This window comes from Artibeus jamaicensis, unplaced genomic scaffold (assembly GCF_021234435.1).
Source record: "Artibeus jamaicensis isolate MK-2021 breed Jamaican fruit bat unplaced genomic scaffold, CSHL_Jam_final contig_923, whole genome shotgun sequence".
Lineage (NCBI taxonomy): Eukaryota > Metazoa > Chordata > Mammalia > Chiroptera > Phyllostomidae > Artibeus > Artibeus jamaicensis.
In genome coordinates, this window is record NW_026522014.1 from 12,863,765 (window position 1) to 12,880,098 (window position 16,334).

The window sequence follows — 16,334 nt, forward strand, 5'->3', positions numbered from 1 at the left end:
AAAGAAGCATCTGGAGCCAAAAGAACAAACTAAGACGTCAAGCTCTCCATGTAAAATATACTATTTGGAGAGAAATAAACTATGAAGAGCAACCTGGAGGGATGCTTCCAGAATTCAATGTACAAACTAATCAGAGTTTTTGTTAAAATGCAGACTCTAACTTGCTGTGGTGGGGCCAGATGTTCCACATTCCAGTTCTCAGGTAATCAGAGCACTGCTGGCCTGCACCGAGGGCAGGGCAGCCTCAGAGCGGCGGTCCTCAAAGCGCCCCAGAGACATCAGACTCTGCTGGGGACGATGAGAAATGCACACCCTAGAGCATAAGGAGACATTGGGAGACTGGTGATCTAAATCAGGCTGTCCCTGAGAATAAAAGTAGAACACTTCTAAAATACTTCAAAAATAAAAGGAGTATAGTAAGTCATGTTACCTAAATAAGAAAACCACTTTCTCTCTGCAACTGATTTCCAAAATTATAGCCCCTGCAACTACACTTACAATGTAGGCTTTGACATGATAAGAAGCCTGCTCTGCTAATGTAGAAGCAGAAGTGTATAAAATTCCCAGTTGAACCACTCACCAACTATTCACAAAATAGATCACTTCCATTCGACCTAGGTAACAGAAATATGACTTTGTAGAGACCAAACTGAGTTTTTTACTTTCTTGTGTTAAGACTGTAACCCAACCATGTCATGGTTTAGTCAACTTCTCCAGAGTAATGTTTATACATCTTTTGGCTCATATGTAAATATGTCAACATTTTGATTTATAGCTACAAGTGATCTGTTTACACACACGGATACACAGACACAAATTACAGTACATTAATGGTCTGAAACACAATATTCTTAAAGGACAAAAACTTGAGGCTAAGCTATAAATATAGAACGTCATGACCAGAGAAAAATTTTCATTTTCTGAATGTGAAGCCAATTAATTGTCAAATAGCTGGTTTTCCCAAAACTTTATAATAACCTGATGCATTCAGAATTAAGAATCAGGGGTGTTTTTTTCCACCTCAAAGTTTGAATTTACAAGTTCACCTCCCAAACGAGCTTACAAGTTCATCTCCCAAACAAGCTTACAAGTTCACCTCTCAAAACCTGAACACACAGTTTGGTCCTTAACCTGCTTTTGAAAAAGTCAGTTACTAAACCTTGTGAAACATAACACCTGCTTCAGAGTTGGGAGCGGCCCTCTGATTTCTGTTAGGACCATGTCTTTAAAGAGTGCTGCTGTCAGAAGACATCTCTGATTTCACACCACAGGGAGGGCAGGGAGGGGAGAGGCTTCTGTAACCTAGTGAGCAGAGGCCAGGCATGCGGCTCAACAACCCAGTGCAGGAAACAGACCCTCAACAAGGAATTACTACTCGGCCAAAAATGCAACTAATGCCAAGGTGAAGAAAGTTTGACTGGAGCGATGGAGGCTGCAAAAACACAGAATGAATGTGCTGTGTGTGTGTGTCGCCATGACATTCCCAGCACCGTGGGAAGCACAGTAATAACTAATTGTTGACTAGCAAATAAACCACCTCTGTGTAACTGGGACCTTAGAGTCATAGAGATGAAAAGGAATGAGAAAGGCATTACTACACATGTAATATCTAAAATTACAAAACAAAATTAGTCACTGTCAAAACTAGGAGGAAAAATGGAGACAACTGTAATTGAACAATAAAATGTTTTTAAAAGAAAACAAAAAAAAAATACCCCACTCAGTCCAATTTCTATATTTTGGTAAAAAATTATCTCCTACAAAAAATGTTATCTAATGCATTATTTTTACAGTGATGGGAGTATCAGTTCTCTTAATAGTAACAGTAAAATATAAAATCTTTATAAATACATTAAAATATCAGTTCTTACTTCTAATAGTGCAATGTCCTGTACTTTTTTCAAATTAATAAAGCATTTCCTTTATAAAAAGTAAAACAGAACCAATATGACATAAGTCATACATAATAAGTGATATTCCACAGGCGGGAAACAAAACAAAATGTAATTATTTTTCAAAAAAGCAAATCACAGACTTCCACAGCCTGCAGGCATTTATACTTCTGAGAATTTGGAGATCTAAAATGTCATGAGAAATTCTGAACTGGCTTACATTTTTGAAACACAGGAACTGAGAGTCACAAGGCCAAACATACCCTTAATAATCGATTCAGCTGCATACAAATCTCGTTTGTAGGTCACCTAAAGGACAGATAAACCTCATTAGACTTAACAGAGCAGGAAGGAATGTGCAAGCAATAAAATTATGCCCCCAAGGAAATTCTTGATTTTGGAGAAACTATAAACACATTAATACTGACAATTTCTAAATTACGACATCAGCAAATTCAGAATAATGTATTCTATTTCTATGAATGGTTCAAGATTTTTTTAATCTCTAAATAAATAGAGATACTATATGGAAGTGGTTACCAAAACCTTATTAGTGTAACTGAAGTATTAGATCAAAGAATATGTGATTGTATTGAAATAAAAGTTTTACCATTTTTGTTTAACAGTAAGGTCTTACTTTGAAAAGAAGAGAAGGTAAGTGTAACAAAAATCACCAAATTGCATTTTTAGTTGAAATGAGGAAATTCTCAAAGGTCAATTCACAGTAGGAAAGGAGTTCCTTCTGAATTGAGTGTAACTGTATACACTCAGGCAAGGTTCACCTTGTAAGGAGTTTATGGCTCTGATAAAAACAGCCTGGAAGGCACCACCATAAGAACAATCACAACCTTTCCTTACAAACATACAGCCTCCTTGCAACTATAACCTGCTCTTTGGAATGTAACAGAACCTGGTCCCATGGCAGGTACTTCCCAGGCCACATCCAGTGAACTTAGGTATAAAACATGTCAGGTGCATTGCACTGCAGAATTAGTTCAGTTCTCCTCTCTGACAGAACTGAAAATGTAGTAAATAATGAACTATACTAATAACACCAGGGTCTTAGGAACTCATCAATCAAGTGCCCAGATGATTCTGATGCTAATGGTCTAAACACCCACTTTGAAAAGTACTCATCAAATTAGTACCTGCCTATGCCTACTATTCAAACTTTTTTTCTCCAAATTATTTCATATCTAGACAAATTTTGTTCAGCTCAAGTGGCTCAGGATACTTCTACCCAAAATAGACTCCTGTGCTGTGCCTTTATCATAGCAGGTAAATCCTAGTCCAAAAGTACAGTCCAGAATTAAAATAGCAGTTAAGCCCTGGCTGGTGTGGCTCAGTGGATTGAGTGTTGACCTGGAAACCAATGGGTCACTGGTTCCATTCCCAGTCAGGGCACATGCCTGAGTTGTAGGCCAGGTCCCCAGTAGGGGGTCACGTGATAGACAACCATACATTGATGTTTCTCCCCCTCTCCTTCTCCCTCCCTTCCCTTCTCTCTAAAAATAAATAAATAAAATCTTTAAAAAAATAAAATAGCAGTTAATTTGTAAGACAGATGACAAGTTGTTCAAGCACTCAACTAATCTATTTAAATGAAATGTGACATGGCTACATTATCTCTAAAACCAGCACATGGCCAACCAAAACTAGTACTGTGTACAGTAGCTAATCCAAAGTGTAATTCCATTATCTGGAAATATATCAATAGCAAACAGACATTTAAAGGTCCGTGGTATGCATTTTACCAAATTAAAGAATGTATAGATCTCATTCATTCATTCAAGAAATATTTATCAAATAACTACTGTGTTCTAAGTTCTGTTCTAAGTGCTGGGAATACAGCAATCAAAAGAATGAGGAAAGCTTCACTTGTAACATTTTAGTGGAGAAATTTTTCTTACCTAATTTTTCTTATGTAATAAGAACCAAATAAGTTACAATGTTTGCAATTTAAATAAGAAAACACTTTTCTTCTATAACTGTCTGCTGTGTAGGGTAAACTCAGAAATTAATGGGAACATAGTTAATTACCATTATTCATTTTCATCCCTTCCTGCTTTGTTGAGGGATTAACACTGTACTCCAACTTAAAACAGAATTGTGAAAGTACCTTTTTTTTCAAATAAAACTTAATGATGGGTTTTTAAATTTTAAAAAAACTTGGTTTCAAAAACTAAAATGTTTTCTTCTAACATACTTGCAAGACAAGATTTTTATGCTGGAGTCAGTCTTAGGAATAAAATGCATGTTTTTATTACCCAAAGTTCCTTTCTTAACTGTATAAGCAAGAAAAACTCCTCAATTTCCTTTTCTGTCTACTTTTCCCTGTAGGCTCTGGACACCTACTGATATTCTGGTTAAAGATTTTGTACTTTATTAATATATTCAATATAAAGCTTTATTGAATATCTCCACTATAATTAAGCACTTTATACCCCTAAACACTGAATTAGTGAAACTAAACTACAAAATATTTCTGACAAACTTGTAAAGTACTGTGTTTAAAACACCTTATTTTTGTCCAAATAAAATATCTAACATATGTCAAAGGGGAAAGCACCAGGAAATGCAGTTCTCAATTGATGAATTACTCTCTTCCTGCCAAACTCTTACAGTAATATGGCTTACCCTTTCCTTATTTTAAATTTCAAAACACTTTAATAATCAGTTTTGAAGTTGACATTCTTCTGTCAGCACGTTCTACAGTTTTTCTTTGTCTTTATGCAATAGAATTTTTTAAAAAATCAGCCCTGCAGTGATGGAAGACAGCCTCAGTCCTCTGATTTACTGGTTCTCACACTGCGTGCATTACAGCCTCGGGGGCCACCTGCGGACCAGGGAGGTGCTCTGAGCAGCCGGGACTCTGAGCCCCACATCTGCCGCTCACACAGTGCAACTCAGTGGCTTTCTGTTTTGTCCCACTGCACTTCAGTGCAATATTTCATCCGAGTAAAATGGCTAGCTAACAGATATATTTTTTTTCAGTGAAGAAAACCCTAAAACCGTGAGCCACAAAGATAGTTTTCTTCCAACTCCTAGGCCAGGGCCATCGCAGCTACCTCAAGATGAGCTCCGAAAGACACAAAAACTGTCACACCTTCTTTGTGTTGCTCCATCTGTGTTGTCACTCAGTATCGCAAAGTAGACTTTTTAGAGCCAAGTGCAGCTGGCTACCGTCTGACATGAGTTAGCTGACGCTACACGCAATGTTCTCCCGTCTTTCACCTCAGGAGAAGATGAGCATGGAACTCCAATAATTAGGAGCCAGAAAATCTTAAATTTTAAATACATGGAATGTTTATTAGATACAAATTTAGATTGAGGGGAATTTATTACATTTATTCCCATTTCATCGATTGCATCTATGTTGAAAAGACTGGGTAACTAGATGAAAACTTCTAAAGAGAAATGATGCTGCCACAGTGTATGTATGAGGTTAAAGGGAAAAGGCCAAAAGTGAGACTGTTGTGTTTCTTTTATTCTTAATAAAGATGCTTTAATATTTGGATCTTTTAAAAAATGTAGTTCACATCAAAAGGAATCCTCAAAAGTCCCCCATTCTAGTAATATTGTGATGACTCGAACACTTCAGAAACTCTAAAGAAACACTTTCAGATTTCAGACCACGGGACAGAGTTGAATCTCTTAAATAACTGACTATAAATCTTTCATAAATCTGTCAAGCCTTGGGGATGATTTTAGCCTTTAGAAACAAGATGTCTGTTCAGTTAGGTCTGTAAGGTATAGTAAGGGGCCAAATTGTTCATTTTATTGGGACCAAAACCATGGTACCGTTATAAAGAAATGAAAGGTCTTCTGCAGACTAGGTGAGAACTCACCACAGTGAGTACATGTTCGCTCCAGCCGGGCAAGGCACCAGCACTGAGAAAGCAGGGGAGCAGGTAGCTGCTCCTGGGAGTCAGTCCTGTACTCCCTGCTGTGGCCGCTCTCTGGGGAGGCGGACGGTCATGCTCAGGATTGCCCTCTACCCTGCACGGTCATCTGAACAAACTGAGGCCCTGCAGTACCTACTGCAAGAGGGCTGGCATCGACTCTGAATGTTTACTGTTTTCTTCTACTTGTATAAAAAATTATGTAAAATACAAAACAATAACCCTCCTGGGATTTCTGGTGTCAGTTAGAATAGCAGTCCTGGTTATTCCTCACACACCTGGGGTGAACACCTTGACTTTCGAGAGGCAAGGGAAGGTGCCCTGGCTCTGGACTGTGGAATCTGCCCCTTGTCTTGCTGTTTCGTGGTAGTGACATGCCTCCTCAAATGCGTTTTTCACTGTGTCAGATTTCTGAATCACGTTCCAGGGATAGTACTTGGTTGCCAGCTGAGTCCAGTACCAGTTTTAGACTAATTATATGAAATCTGTCCTCAAACCTAAGTTTTTAAAACATGGTAGCACCTTTGGAATTATTATAGAATTAGAACACTAATGTCAAAGTGTGGATTCCATTGCTTTGGTTCAAAGGCAACTGAAATAATCTTTATCCACACAAAATAGTAAGACCACAAAATTAATTAAATTAGAAGCCTATACAAAAGACAACTCATACAATGTCATTACGAGAGGCTAAATAGGGCCAGGAATATATCAAATAAATAGCTCAGGCTAAATAAATAGCTAGGAAAATGTCCAAAGGATAAAGGTGGAAAATAATGAAAGACAGGAGGCAGAGAAGAGAATAGGGAACTAGAAACAAGTGCAATATTTATACTCAAAGTAATTTCACCTCACTTAACAGAAATAATGTGGTACCTAAAAAAGGCCTCATAACTGTCATGTGATAGGCATTTTGCCCAATCCATCACATTACATGTCCCTTCAGAGTCCAAGATCCTGTTAAGATACATGATTATTCAAATATCATTCATAAAAGGGTGGTTTCCCTGTCTCCCCCCCTGTTTAGAAAGTGATACCAAGAAGATGATTACTCTGGGCCTATGAGTGTGTCACCCTTTGGCCTGCACACGAGTTTCTTAGGGCTTTATAATATACCCAAACTGAGTGGCTTAAAGCAACAGAAACGTATTGTCTCACAACACTGGGTCACAACTGTGTAGATGTTCTTTCAACCCACTGAAGTCGGAGCTCCCACCCCAGGGCTACTGCGGAGAGCAGAGTTCCCTCCTCAAACCCAGTTGACAGTAAGGCAACAGAGGGAAAGGACACATACAGAGAACAAGAAAAAATGTGGATGAAACAATCTTACTGACTAAATGGAATTTGTTGGAATAAATTATGTCAAACTGAATTTTCTTATGACCAAGCTATAGAAATGATACTGTACTTTAATAGCTCAGAAAACCCAGTGGGACTCTTTTAATTCCCATGTTATATGCAGACAAAAACACACACACATACCTTTTCTCCCAGAAATATTGTTTCAGTATGAAACCTAGTATTTCTATGCTACTTCTCCATTTCCTAAAGCCCTGGAAAGTGTACTTGCGCCGTATGTCTTTAAGAATGGCATAAGCATGAATAAGACCCAGAACAATGTACCAACTCCATTACCTTCCAGAGATCCGGTGATCCTTCCACAAGTTTGGCTTTAACATGACAATATTTTAGAGCCAACTGCAAACACTCAGTTCCAAATTCCAGGTCGTAGTCACTACACTGAGTAATAACAGAAAAAGAGTTGACAAATTAATATATAATTTTAAATGAAACTAAGCATAATCAATTGAACTGAGAAAAGGAAGAGCCCAGAGTCCCAAGCTCTTTAATTCGCTACCGATCATTCAAGTTTCAGAATAATTTCCCCTATGCCCTAAAAGCCAGTAGAAAACAGGAATGTTGCAATTATAAGAGTCTCAAACTTCCTCCATTGTTTCAGGTGGCAGATGAACATAATACTTAATTTCCTTTACTCATAAGCTCCCTTTCCAAACATATTTCTAAAATGCCTGAAGGGATGGCTAAGGATTACCATATTATAATTTGATTTAACAAAATATATATTCATAAAACTTCAAATCCTCTACCTTGCATTTATATCAATTTATATTTATATCATAACTCTATTATTCACCTTAATATTTTAAATACAACATATGTTTTTTAAGGGATTTATATTTTGAATGTAAAACTGGACACAGTTTTGTAAAGGTCTCTCATTGATTTAGCAAAATATAAATACAATTTTTAAGCTTATTAAGCAGAACCATTAAAATGACCAACAAAATACAAATCAGCTGAATGATACTGAGTGCCTTATTATGTCCAAGCTTTATATGAAGTGCCAGCATATAAATATAAATGAGACATATATTGTGTCTTCAAGGAACTCAAGTCTAGAAGGAGGGGCTGATTTATAACAAATATTTTACAACACAATGTGATAGATGCAGCAGTAGAAGAACATCCAGAAGCAGGCCAGGGGATAAAATACAGAATGCTATGGGAGGACTTCCAGGAAGGCCTGGCGGAGGATATGGTCTCTGATCTCATTTTAAAGACTGAACAAGACTAGAGAAAACAGATACCTTTAAGGCAAAAGGCACCATACAAATGATACAGAGGTTTCAGATTTGTATTTTATCTTTTAAAGGTTTTATTCATTTATTTTTAGGGAGACAGGACAGGAAGGAGAAAGGGAGAGAAACATTAATGAGGGGTTGCCTCTTGTGCGACCCCTACTGGTGACCTGGCCTGCAACCCAAGCATGTGCCCTGACTGGGACAGTGACTCTTTGGTTTGCAGTCCGGTGCTCAATCCACGGAGCCACATCAGCCAGGGCCAGATTTGTATATTAGACAAGAAAATGCTCATGTAACAAAACAGCAAGAAGGCAGCAAATATAATTATGACATTTAGCATCCTTTGCCAATGCTATTTTATCATAAAGGAGGTTTATGAAACCCTAACTGTAACTGTTCATAAAGTTAATATACAAGGAAATATAACCATCAAATATACATAGAGTCTCAAATTAACCAGAACGGTCTCAGTTTAAATGTTCTATTCTGTTATACGATATAACGTGACATGTTTCTTAGATATTTTCACTTCATTATCAGCAGTAGTTACATTCAATAAGTTAAAACAAATTTTGGTAAACCTCTACTTTGTACTTCCAGCGTCTGCACAGTCCCATCTAGCAGTATGTGAGTGACAGGTATGTACAGTAGATGGAGTTTTGTCTTTAACCCATGGTGAAATCCCAAAGGTGACTAGCAGTTTCGCTTTTCCTGGCTCTTTCTAGAGGCAAGATACTGAACACATCTATCTATGGACAGCCATAAAAGTGCTCATAAAGTGCATACTGGGAGGAGCTCATTGGGACAGCTACCTCCTTTCCATCCAGCTGGTGAGGTAAAAATATTACTTGATGCTGTGCTCCTGCCAGCCACGTGATGTACCATCCAGACAGCAACAGCCTATACATTGCATAAAGTCTTTAGGATTCCAGTCGCCAGGGTCAGTGGGAAGCACAGAAAATTATAGGTCAGGTATATCCAAAATATAAATCGGAAATAGAAGCTAAGCAGTACTGGCAGAAAGAGTAGTCTGAACTTGTCCGTCATTGTATGGACTAATATTACAATGGAATACTCATGAAATTTTTTGGTAACTTTTTGGCAATAAAACCTTGCTTTCGCAGTGAGTTAAAAAAATGCATGCTTACGAACAAATTAAATTCTGAACTCTGTGTCTCAAGAACATTGATGTTGGTTTCCACTTTTGTCTAGGATATGGAAAGTTGAAAAAAAAATGATGCTCATTTCCAAACAAAAGAAAAAGCAGACAAACTACATAAGCACCACTTTTTCTTGAACCCAGAGGCTGCAAGAAAATTAAGTAGCCTTAAATTTTAAAAAAGGCATCCCCCCACACCAAGGACAAAGAGGACGCCATCACCAGCTCATGTATGGCAGAACACAGAAGGAAATGACACTGGGAGACATACTGGCAGGTGAGAAGAAATCAGCTAAGAAATGTCTACAAATTGCTAACTACTGAGTGGAGGCTACTAGGAGGGTGCAGATCATAGAGCCCCCGGGAGCCACAGTCCCACTGGAGTTTATACCCACTTGCAGGCTCCTCTTCAGCATCACACTACGGGGAGTCCATGAAGCAGAATACAGGTGACTTGCAAGTAGACATGTATAGCAAATCACTAAACAGACATTTTTAAGTTAAAAATAAGATGTCAAGAGTGATAAGATGAAATATAAAAAATAAGATGGAACTGTCTGCTACAAGGCAGACAGAAAAAAAGAGGAAAACAACAGATGGAACACATAGAAAATAACCAGCAAGATGATAGATTTTACTCAACCAAGGTCATGAATGTCAACACTTATTATCCATATGCAGCATGGGAGCCACAGTGATGTAACTGATCACATGAAACACACACACACACACACACACACACACACATACACGCGGGGATGCTGAGAGAACTCTTTGCCTTCCTGAACTAGAAGCATGTTCTCCCCAGGCAGGAGCGCTGCGGGCATGATTGTCAGAGGTCCCCAAATACACAGTCCATCCTAGGCATGTCCCAGTGAAGCTTGTAGCCAATGAGCCACACCTTCAAATGCAGCAAGTCCAACAGGTCTTCAACACACAAACATGAGCAGAAAGTCCAGGTTTAACTGCAACCCAAGGAAAAGCTCACACATGAAATATAAGTTAAAAAGGCAAAGAATATTTTGGAGGAGCTAGAAATTGTGCAGTTAAAAAAAAAAATGCCCGGAATGAGAAAGTATCCATACTCACAAAGTAAGACAGGATAGTATTTAAGAGGGCATGAAACTGGAAAATGGGAGAGAAAAGAGTAAATGATGACAACCACAAAGTCCAGCATGTTCAAAATAATAAGAAGAAAGAAATAAAACAAAAGGGCAGCACAGAAAAGGGTAAGGCACAGAAACAACCGAATAATTTTTTTCAAACTGCAGTAATAAAGAACATGAGTTTCCAAATTAAAAATTCTTTTGAAGTAAAGAAGTTAACAGAGGAAAGTACAATTAGCAGAAAAAACAAGAAGTATTATAAAGAAGCAGAAAACCAAATCAGCTGAAACTTCTTAATAGCAGCAATAAAAATCAGAAAAACAATGAAATGGTTTCTTAATAATTTCAAAGGTAATTATTGTCAACATGAAACTATCCCCCCAGAAAAGCTATATATATTATTTTTGAGGATGGAATACAGATTTTTACAAACATTGAAGATCTCAACAGATTTTAAATTTCTGTAGGCTCATTTTTTTATTTTTAGTTTTTTAATTGCCCTGGGGGATCAGTTTTAGGTTCATAGCATAACTTGGGCAGAAGGTACAGATATTTCCTATATACTCCTACCCCCACCTACTCACAGCCTCACCCACTGCAAAAACCCTACACCAGAGTGGTACCTCTATTAAAATCAATGAACCTACACCACCAAATCATTATCACCCAAAGTCCACAGTTTACATTAAGATTCACTCTTAGTGTTTCACATCCTATGGTTTTGTTTTCCATTTCACTGATTTCTCCTCCAACTTTTATTACTTCTTTTCACTTGCTGACTTTAAAATTAATTTGTTCTTTTTCTAATTTCCTAAAAAATAACATTAGATTATTGGTTATATCTTTCTTCTTTTCTAATATATACATTCAATGCTATATAATTCCATTTAAGTATTGCTTTTGCTATATCCCAAAATTGCAATAAGTTGTGTTTTCAATTGCATTAATTGAAAATAGCTTTTTTTAAAGATTTAATTTATTTATTTTTAGAGAGAGGAAGGGAGAAAGAGAGGGCCAGAAACATCAATGTGTGGTTGCATCTCACATACCCCCTGCTGGGGACCTGGCCCACAACCCAGGAATGTGCCCTGACTGGGAATGGAACTGGCAACCTTTTGTTTGGCAGGCTGGCTCTCAATCCACTAAAGCCACACCAGCCAGGGCTGAAAATACTTTTCAATTTTCTCTTGAGATGTATTCTTTGATCAATGTGTTATTTAGAATTGCAATATTTAATTTCCAAGTATTTGGGGATTTTCCATCTAGCTTCCTATCATTGATTTCTAGTTAAAGTCCATTATGGTCTGAGCAGACATTTGTGTGATTTCTGTAGGTCTGAATTTGTTAAGGTAGGTTTTATGGTCTAGAATGTGATCTATCTTGGTTAAGTTCCATTTGAAATTACAAAGAATGTGTATTCCAGCAATGTTGGACAAAGTAATAGATAAATGTCAATTATGTCCAGTTGATTGATGGTATTTTTGAGTTTAATTACGTCCTTACTGATCTTCTGCCTGCTGGATTTGTCTATTTCTAATAGTGGGGAGTTAAAATCTCCAACTATAATAGCAAATTCATCCATTTCTCCTTGCAGTTCTACTGAGTTTGCCTCATGTATTTGAAGTTTTGTTGTTAGGCACATAAATGTTAAGGATTTTCGTGTTTTTGATAGAATTGATTCTTTTATGTAATATCCCTCTTTCTCCCTGATAACTAATTTCTCTGAAGCCTACTTTGTCTAAAATAATATAACCACTTCTGATATCTTTTGATTAGTGGTATCAAAGTGCATCTTCCTGATACCCTTTAATTTTAATCCATATGTATTTCTGTTGAAAATGGATTTCCTATAGATAGCACATATTTGGGTCTTGTTTTTTAACCCACTCTAACAACCTCTGCCTTGAAATTAGAATACCGACATTTAAGGTAACTGATACACTTAAATTAATATCTACCATATTTGTTACTCTTCCCTTTTTGTGCCCTCTTGTTCTTTGTTTCTATTCTTTACCTACCTTTTCTGGTTTGAAGTGAGTACTTCATAAATTCTATTTTTTTCTTAGTATATGAAATATGGTTTTTTCCACTTTTATTAGTAGATGTCCTAGAATTGGCAATATGCGTATACCACTGATCCAAGTCTACTTTCAAATAACACTATACTACTTCATAGGTTGCAAAAGTGCCTAATCACAATAAATACTCCTAATTCCTACATCCCTCGTGTCACTGTTGTCATTCATTTTACTTATAGATAAGCAAACATACATATATGTATTATTTTGAACAAACTGTTACCTGTCTGTCATGTCTGTATAAATAAGAAACAAAAGCTTTTCCTTTTACACTCACTTCTTCTCCAATGTTCATCCTTTCCTTATGTAGATCCGAATTTCTAATCTGTATCATTTTCCTTCTCTGACGAACTTCTTTTCACACTTTTGGAATATAGATGTACTGGCAACAAATTCCCTCAATGATTATTTGAGGAAGTCTTATATTGCTTTTTTATTTTTGGATATTAATTTTAAAGAGTAGAGAATTCTAAGTGGGTATTTTTTTCTCTTTCCCTCTCAACAATGAATATTTCACTCCACTCTCTCTTCTTGCTGTCATGGCTTCTTAGGAGAAGTAGGATGTAGATCTTATCTTTGCCCTCTGTAGGTAAAGTGTTTTTCCTTTGGCTTTTTTTCAAGGTTATGTCTCTTCAATTTTCTGCAGTTTAAATATCATATGCCTAGGTATACTTTATCTGGCATTTATCCTGCTTGCTGTTCACCGAGCTTCCTGGATCTGTGGATTTGGTATCTGACATTAACTTGGGAAAATTCTCAGTCTTTGTTGCTTCAAATGTAGTCTTCCTTTCTCTTTTTTGTTCTCCTCATATGTTATACTTTTTGTAGTTGACTCAGAGTTCTTGTATATTTTCTTGTTTTTTTTTAACTCATGCCTTTTTCTCTTTGCCTTTTAGTTTTGAAAGTTTCTACAAAGACACCCTCAAGCTCACAGATTCTTTTCTCAGCTGTGTCCTGTCTACTAATAAATCCAAATATAATCTTCATTTCTGTTAATGTTTTTGATTTCTAGCAGTTCTTTTTTATTTCTTCTTAAAATTTCCATCTCTGATTACAGTGCCCAACTATTGACAGGATACTGCCTGAATTCAAGGTCCACATGTAGAGTTTCAAATACTCCAGCAGCTTCCTTGAACTTTACCTGCACTTGAACAACTGACTTCTGGAGACTTGGTTTCACCTCTACTAGTGGCTCTCCAAAATTCTGAACTTCTATAACTCAATCTCTGACCAGAGGTTTTGTGCATCATTTCTCTTACTCTCTCCTCGAATTAAAGTGGACATGTTATCTCACTGAGGCATCCAACCGTGTAAAACCTCCACTTCCTCTTGGCTAAAAACCCTCCCTTTTAGACTGCCCTTATCAACCAGGAAACTATGGTTGAAGACATGAAACATTTTATTACAAACACCCCAACTGCCTGATGTCTTGTCCATCTACTAGATCTCCTTTATAAGCTCCAACTACAAATCAATCATATAATGTTTTCTTATTTTATGATTTTTATTTCATATTTTATCAGTTATAATTTATGGTTTGAAGAAGCAAGTATCCATACAAGTTAGTTATCACAAAGCTTGCCCTACTCCCTTCACCCTACTTCAGCTTCTCAGAGGCAGTCATGTTTCCTTCTAAATACACGTACAATCTCAGTGGCAGGTAGCAATATACTCTTCTCGCTCACACAGCTGTAGGATGGCTGAGGTGACTCTGCTTCCAAGCTGCAGGGCTGTGAGTTAGCTTCAGCAGCTCTGATCTGTAGATGGCACTTTGCAGGCCAAATAGAGAGGCAGCTACTACTTAGCCTATGCCTTCCTTAGGGCAATTATAGAAGCACAAGAGGGCACACCCAATGGCACAGGCACATTTAAGCCCCTGACTATACCATATTTATTAAAATACCAAAGCAAGGAGGTCAAGCTGAGAATCAAGGAGCAGGAAAATACACCTCACTTGCCAGGAGGCCGGGGCAAGGGTGCAAAAGTAGAGCACTATGACAGAAGATGAAGAATTGGATCAAATACTTTGCCTATCATACCACATCTCTCAATAACATACTTGCAATACTGCCCCTTGATTTTCAGAATTGGGCATCAGCTATGGAAGAAGAATTCATCTTCTTTCCTACCAGCCTCACCTCAATACACACTAACTCTTCCCATTCCCTATCCCTTCTATATCATAATTTTCCTTCAATCAATATTATTTACATCATTGTCTCTGTAAACACTACTCACTGCCAAGTCATATAATTCCTTTCCTACACAAGTCTTTGTTTCCCTAGAATTAGAGCTTACCTTTTGTTTTAAGTATTTAGTTTTCTATGTACACATGACTCACTCAACAGCAAACAGTTAACTATTTGCCCAGATCGACTCTCAGGATGTTCAGACACATAAAGCATTTTGACAATTTTGTATGCCTTACACATTGGATAAGGGGATCCTATATTGGATACAGGGGATCTCCTATCCCCTGTATCAATATAATCTTCTTGATTTGACTCCCTTAATTTCTGTAGAAAAAATCCTCTAGGAGCTTTCCAAAAAGGGAGCATAAGAGGTAAGTTTTTATAAACTTTATTATTATTTTGTTGACATTTCCTTCCCTCTATTTTTTTTTTTTTGGAATCTTTTCCTATAGAGGACTGTCTCTTTGACTGGACTTCTGATTTTCCTTTTTTTCCTATATATTTTTTGTTCTTTGGGGAAGGGTTTCTCAGTTTTATTTTTCACCCCAGATCTTCTTTTTCTCTAAATGTTTATTTTCTAGCATTTTGATCTTGTTTCACATTTGAAATAACTTTTACCTCTGTAATGATACCAACTTTTTAAAAGTTTTCTTTTCCTGCATATTCACTGCTTCTTCCATATTACTATTTTCTATTTGGTTTGGTTTCTATCTTCTAGTAAGTGCATTCTTCAGATGGCATGGTAATACTCAGCAGTTTATATTTAAGAGTAGGAGATTCAAAAGCTATGAAGCATTGAGTACAGTGGTGGAGTTTCTGCAGAGCAAGTTCTACTGCAGGGTGATAAGGTTCAGATGTTTACTGGGCAACCTCTGAGATTAGTATTTTTAGGTCTTTCTTCTCCGACTGAATAGATTCTCCAAACAATACTCTTACAATTTTTAGCCAGGAGGGAAAGCCAAGCCACCAGGATACTGGCTGCTGAGTGGAGAAAAGGCCATGGGCTTCCCCATTCAGTAGGCACGTGGTCTGTTAGTCAATGTTTGGGCAAGGCACTCCTCCCCTTCGCTACATTCCGTGTTCTACCCACACAAAGGGAGTGCTTCTCACCCACCTGCCTCTGTAGGTAGACGGGCAGGGTCTTAAGGTATAGAAGGTGATTTAAAGATCGGACTGCTTCTAAATAGTTTTCAGCAATCCCACCTTACTTCATTCCCTTTCACTGAGTTCTAGAGGTACCTGGTGCCGCAAGTCACTGAACTTTTGGGGAGTTGTACTGTAAGCAGTTTTAACTTTTAGCTTTCCCTACAACTTTTTTATAATTCAGCCTTCTCAGATCTCATTTACCTGTTTCCCAACTATCTGTTTGCCACTGTCCCCTTTTATGTCCCCACTGTCTCCT

The 16,334-nt window shown here is 37.4% G+C and overlaps 1 protein-coding gene across 1 annotated transcript in view; it reads right to left on the reverse strand.

The window, feature by feature from the left end:
• CRPPA (CDP-L-ribitol pyrophosphorylase A) overlaps positions 1-16,334 on the reverse strand; it is a 206,593-nt gene that overhangs the window by 143,798 nt on the left and 46,461 nt on the right. Inside the window, exons 4-5 of the mRNA XM_037163912.2 lie at positions 7,430-7,534; positions 2,156-2,201 (exon numbers count right to left, since the gene is read on the reverse strand). Of these exons, the coding sequence (XP_037019807.2) occupies positions 2,156-2,201; positions 7,430-7,534 (151 nt within the window). The remainder of the gene's footprint in view (positions 1-2,155; positions 2,202-7,429; positions 7,535-16,334) is intronic.